Genomic DNA, 5,712 nt, shown 5'->3' with positions numbered 1-5,712 from the left:
CCACGTAACCTCAGAACTCACTCGCCCGTGAGCTTGGGCTTACGTTCATTGTTTTCAAAGATGGTGGGCGGGGATGGCGTGCAGGGTGGTGGGAGCTGGTCCTGGGATCTGGTTCTAGAAGCAGCAGGGCTGGAGGGCCTTAGCTAGTTACAAGGAAGGGTCGTCTCCCAGGCCTCAGGGTGAGGGAAATGAGCCCCCACCTTCTAGTCACTGGGAGAGGACTGGAGGAGAAGCAGCCGTCTCCCAGGCATTTCCATCCTCAAACCACACACAGCTCTGGCCCAGGCGCTAGGAGGGCCCTGGGGTTCCACCAGGAGAGTGGCACTCGTGGGGAGGGCCACGGCAGATCACAGTGAGCCCCTGGGGACATATTTGAGGTTGGGGCCTCTGAGCTCAGGTCCCAGGAGGGATCTGCTGGTGGCCTGATGGGCTGTGAGGGTCTTGGTGGTCAGTGGCCCCCCATGAGCAGCAGCAATGCAAGCTGCTCCCACAAAGGAGGGGCCAGAGTGACGGCTTCTGGGGCCTCCTCCGGATCTTGAGGAGCCCCTCCTCTGAGCTTCTGATCGTCCTGTGGGTAGGCGCCTGCCTTCTGGGTTTGTGATGCATCTGACACGCCATTTGCTGTCTTCTGAAATCCTGTGGGCCAGGGGTGGCCTCTGTTGTGGGGAGACCTGTGGGTCTCAAGCTTCCCTCCCACACACACAGAGTATGTGCCTCATGGCCCAGATAGATCACCAGGCACCTTCTGAACGTGTGTCCCCCATTAGCACACACCAGGTGTCCCTGCACTGCACAGGGCCCAGAACAAGTGTGGGGACAGCCAGCACGACATTTGTTAGGAACAGAGATAGTCTTTATTCAAATGCAAAGAGATCCATAACATGAAAACACAGAAGTTCCCGAAACGGCCCCATTTATTCACTTCTCAAGTGGCCCCCGCTTGGATGCACCCTCGGCAGAGTGGGCTCAGCACAGCCTGCAGCACCAGGTCTGAGGTATCTGCAACCACGTGGGAGTCAGGCCCCTGGACAATGAAGGACGATCTCCTGGAGCAGCAATAACTTATAAGGAGACATAATTTAGAGTAGACGGAGCCTTGGGGATGACTTTATGCAGAAGGAGGAGGCTGAGAGCAGACGGGACATGGGGACCCAGAAGCAAGGATGGGAAAGGAGGCGGCTGTTTCCCAATGCCCCTGCCGGCCACCAGAGGGCCCTTCAGTGCAGGGGGGGTCGGCGCGGCCTCACCGCGGTCAGGAGCGGCGCGAACCCCCTGTGCCCTCGGCCGCCTACAGCACGAGCCTGCACAGGAACCCCCGACACCCCACGGCTCCGGGGGCCCCAGGGGCTGCGGGGCTCTGGTCTCAGACGCAGTTATCAGGGACGCACTCAGCCTCTTCTTCGAGCTCGGGGCAGGGGCTCCCGTTGTTGGCGGGCTGGACCCGGACGTAGCGAGTCCTGCTCTTGGCCCCCAGCCTCCCACAAGGGCCTCCGCACAGTCCCCAGGACGACCACAGGGAGACCTCGCAGTCCAGCGGCGTTTCTGGACCTGGACGAAGCACAGGAGAGACGGAGGTGAACGCTCGCGTGAAAAGGCGCTTCGTACCCACAGAAGCCCCTCCCACCAACGTGTGCATTCATCAGAGGCCACGCCCACACTCCGGGGCACCTGCGCTTCTCGGCACAGTCGCAGAGTGAGCGGCAACCTCGGACACAGCCCAAGGACTGGTGTTGCGCGTTTCTATGGAAGAGCCGGAGCTGCCGCCCCAGTCTCTGTGGTGTCGGAACTCCCACATCGTGGCAGAGGAAGAGGCCCCGGGCACCTCCGTAGGAACCCCAGGAGAGGGCGGACACCCCTGCTGTAGAAAGCTGCTCTGCCCCAGCCTGGACCCAGCTGCTACATTTACCGGAATAACAGACAGGGGCAGCGGATTCGCTGTCTGTCTTGCGGGACCTGGACCCCCACGGGACTCAGACATTTCAGTATCCTTCTCGTTTCCCTGTGTCCCATCTGGTACCATCATTTTCATAAATTTAAAAATCATCATTTGGTGTTATGGTTAAGTCACTTGGTAATTTCCATTTTTCCAAATCAAAGTGAAAACACCTCTTTTGCACCTCACAGGCCAAGCCAGACAGATGGACAGTGTTTCTCTGGCTGTGTGGCCCAGAGCGGGCAGCCCTGAAGGAGGCCAGGAGCCCCACCTCACTCTGCCATGCTCTCGAGGACAGTCAGCAAGGGCTTGGCTCTCCTCACAAATCTGCGAGCACCCTGCTGCCAGCTTTGTGGCTACTGAAGGATGAAAGAGAGTGGAGAAGAGGGTTGGTGTGCAGGTGCAGTGCCTGGAATGGTCGGGCAGCCCTGGCCAGGCCCACACCTGGAGCAGCCCTCTCCAGAGAGGCAGGAGCAGGGCTTGCAAAGACCTCGGGCGCTGAGGCTTCGCAAGGGCACTGGTGTAGACGCCAGAGAGCCAGGGCCCCGGGCAGCCCACCTGGGGAACACACAGAGCTGCTGGGAGATCCCAGCACTCCCCGGCTTCCTGAGTGAAACCAGGATGGTGGCAGCGCCCCTGCCCTCGCTGCGATGAGGAGTCAGTGAGCGCTTACAGTGCCTGTTCTGCAGCGAGGGCCGCACCACAAGCATCCTGTGAGGAGGAGGCCTGGGGACAGGCGTCCAGCGTGTGAGCAGGAAGCCAGAGCGGAGCCAGGCTGGCCTGGCATGGACCTGGCGGAGCCTCCTCAGTGCCAGCCACCACACGCCAGTCCCAGCCTCTGCCCTTGGGAAGCCAAAAGTCACAGGAGAGACCCTTGTGGGCAGTGGTCTGTGCTCTGTCCCCACAGGGCCAGCACGGCGGGTGCTGGGGAGAGAGCCGCGAGGGCATGAGGGAACAGAAGCAGGCCAGCATGCAGGCGGGTGCAGGAAGCACCAGAGGGGGCTGGTGGGAGTGGCTGTCCTTCTCAAAGCCACGATGCCTGCAGCGCCCTCGGATGGGGTATCATGCCTCACAGTGGCGCTTCCCAGGAACACTGGGGAGGGAAGGTGCTCGGCTTGATCCTGCTCAGGCGCTGTTTGGGTGGAACTCTCTAGACGGGTCTCCTTATCACCAGCTCCCCGCTGTGGTCCCCTGGCAGGCACAGCTGGCTCTATCCCCTTTCCACCCTCCTCTCCATGTCCTGCCTCCTGCTCAGAGCTCACAGCACACTCTCTCCCCACCGTTCCCCTGCAATGCTGCTTTATCCTTCTCCTGGCTGCTGACTTTATCCCTCTCCTGGCCCAGGGCACTGGCCTCGTGCTCCCCTGCCCACTGAGGCCCAGTGCCCCCGAAGGTGGGGCAAACCGCACCTCTCTGGACCCTCTGCCCATGGAGTCTCTTCCCGCCAGACTAGCCGCACAGCACAGACAGTGCTGGCATGTTGCCTGTTGGGTAAGTGGCTTGGGCACATCTGCTTGGAATGCGGCATCCACTTGGACAAACGAGTGAGAAGCCCAAGCCGGAACTGGGCAGGGGCAGCACTGAGGCTGGCGCAGGGAAGCCCGGTTCATCCCAAATGAGGAGGAGGGACCCAGGACTGGGCACAGCCTCTGTCTGGGGAGTGGTTCCCGCCAGCCATGGGGAGCTCACCACCTCCTGTCTGACCTGACCTGGCCCTTGCCTCCAGGGACAGCTGACAGTAAGCTTGTAATTACTGCTGCTCCTCAAGACGACATCTGTCCCTACCACACGGCTTGGGAGGCAGGGGTGTTGGGGGCGGCCCCATACCTGCCTCAACTCCAGCCAGCAAAGTGTAGGATGATGGGGCCCATGGCCAGGTTGGTGGGCTCAGTTCCTCCTCGGTAAAGTCTGAAGTCCACTCTTGTCTGGGGCCTACCCTGACTCTCCCACACCCACATCAGGGGAGACCCAGAGACCCAGAGCCAACGGGCCCCAACCCATGACCCAGCGAGGTGCTCCGTGGGGACAGTGGCCGCCACTCAGCTAGGCGGGGAGGGAACTGCCACTCAGCCCCAGCGTTCCCAGCCTGCCCTGTCCAGCAGGTGCCTGGAAGAGCTAGGGGAACGCTTATCAGCACCTGTCCTGCCCCACACCAAGGCGCCTGTGAATACAGCCCTGAGCTGTGTGGTGGCCGGGTCCTGAGACCCCCACAGGTGCCCTGCAGCACAGCTGTCACCTGGTGGCCACACAGACAGGGCCATCCTAGCAAGCTTCCTTGTCAGCTGTGACACACAGGTCACCCGTGGTGTGTGTCTGACAGGACAGAGTCTCTCATGTACTGTCTGGAGCCTCCTTTCATTCTTTCCCCTAAGCGGTGGCCCTGTAAGATGCTTTCAACTGCAAATAATGTGGAAGAGTTACATCTTCAGTGTTGGAACGAACAGAATCCTGAATCTTCTAAGTTAGCACCATCTTGCAGTACAGGCCAGGAATCCCTACTTGGAATTTCTCAGAGCCTTAGATTCGGGTTTGGTGGTGGCCCTGTGGCAGGGTTCAGGGCTGCTGTGTGTCCCGTGTGACCCATATGTCCTGTGGGGTGTGAGCCGCGGCTTCTCCCTCACGGGAGGAGGCCGTGGCAGACACTGAGTTTCCCTCTGAACCTCAGCGCCTCTGCCCGCTGGAGGGACGAGGTCCCTGGGCTCTGCCGTGGGCACTTTCCACCGCCAGCTCCCCCCTGCCACCTGCAGAATGGGAAGGAGGCCATTACCTGAGGCGCTGTCTACAATCTCATTGTCCCTGCTGGGCAGGACTGGGGCGGGAGGGACGAAGGCCCTGGGGCTCTGTCGCAGCCGCACCAGCGTCACCCTGGCGATGGGAGGCAGGGCCTTCAGCCGCGGATAGTAGAAGGAATTGGCTGGGTGGCTGGGAGAGGAGGACGTTATCTGGGGAAAAGGAAGAGGAGGTTGGCCTGGGGTCCAAGAAGCTGACCTTCTGTTATAGGTATGGCCTTACTGGGGCCACTGCCCAGCGTCCAGCACACCCTCTGCGCCACAGTGGGGGACAGGGTCCCATGTGCTCCTCTCAGCCGTCCCATGGAACAGGGGCTGGAAACCGAGGCCAGGAAGGGGCGGCTTCCTCAGGAGGCGCGTCCTGCTCTCCTCCCTGCGGTGCTGCGACTCCGGGTTGGGGGAGTATGGGGGGAGCTGCACCCCCTTGCTCACTGCTGGCGCTAGAAACAGCTTCTTCCACACACAAGCCGCAAGCGGCTGTCCTGGGCTGGGAGGCTAGGGCGCAGCCAGGCCCCAGCCCCATCCCCACCGCGGGGGCCACAGTGGCCCTTGCGCACGCGGGGCGCCCACTCACCTCGGTCACCGTGTCCTGCGGGATGGTGGCGAAGTTGGGGGAGGAGAAGGTGAAGCCGCTGTCCGTCCCGGCGTCGTAGGGGTACAGGTCCAGCGCCGCCTGTTCCCGCCAGCGGTCCCCGTCGCACAGGTCCAGGCTATCCACGCCCACGAACCAGTCCGGGCTGGGCACGATGCGCACCACGAACGAGACCTACGGCGACGGCGGCTCAGCGCGCCCGGCCCCTGCCCCCTGGCCCCCGCTCCCGGCTAGCCGGAGCTCACCAGCGAGTGCCTGCGCTGCACCTCCAGCTCCGCCGACGTCTGCCCGGTGCCGCTGGGGACTGCGGGCGCGGAGAACACCGCGTGCACGCTCTGCATGTCTCTTATACACATCTCACCAGAGGGGGCTGGTGGGAGTGGCTGTCCTTCTCAAAG

At 62.1% G+C, this 5,712-nt stretch overlaps 1 protein-coding gene across 1 annotated transcript; it reads right to left on the bottom strand.

Moving 5' to 3' along the window:
• Nucleotides 1-831: 831 nt before the first annotated feature.
• SPON2 (spondin 2, extracellular matrix protein) lies at nucleotides 832-5,659 on the bottom strand. Its single transcript, XM_011970885.1, has 4 exons — nucleotides 5,560-5,659; nucleotides 5,297-5,488; nucleotides 4,701-4,875; nucleotides 832-1,548 (listed from the first exon to the last, which is right to left on the bottom strand). The coding sequence occupies exons 1-4, from the start codon at nucleotides 5,653-5,655 to the stop codon at nucleotides 1,364-1,366; spliced, it is 648 nt and encodes a 215-aa protein (XP_011826275.1). The 5' UTR covers nucleotides 5,656-5,659; the 3' UTR covers nucleotides 832-1,363.
• Between the last annotated feature and the right edge of the window lie 53 nt (nucleotides 5,660-5,712).

The sequence above is a fragment of the Mandrillus leucophaeus genome, unplaced genomic scaffold, assembly GCF_000951045.1.
Source record: "Mandrillus leucophaeus isolate KB7577 unplaced genomic scaffold, Mleu.le_1.0 Scaffold98, whole genome shotgun sequence".
In the NCBI taxonomy this organism is placed as follows: domain Eukaryota; kingdom Metazoa; phylum Chordata; class Mammalia; order Primates; family Cercopithecidae; genus Mandrillus; species Mandrillus leucophaeus.
This window is presented reverse-complemented; position numbering and strand designations above follow the sequence as displayed.

Excerpts from the sequence above, each read along its gene's own strand:
- SPON2 (XM_011970885.1), bottom strand. The coding sequence starts at position 5,655 with ATGCAGAGCGTGCACGCGGTGTTCTCCGCGCCCGCAGTCCCCAGCGGC. Across the intron at positions 4,876-5,296 it reads CGCAGGACACGGTGACCGAG|ATAACGTCCTCCTCTCCCAG; the intron begins GTGAGTGGGCGC and ends CCTTTTCCCCAG. Across the intron at positions 1,549-4,700 it reads GATTGTAGACAGCGCCTCAG|GTCCAGAAACGCCGCTGGAC; the intron begins GTAATGGCCTCC and ends TGCTTCGTCCAG.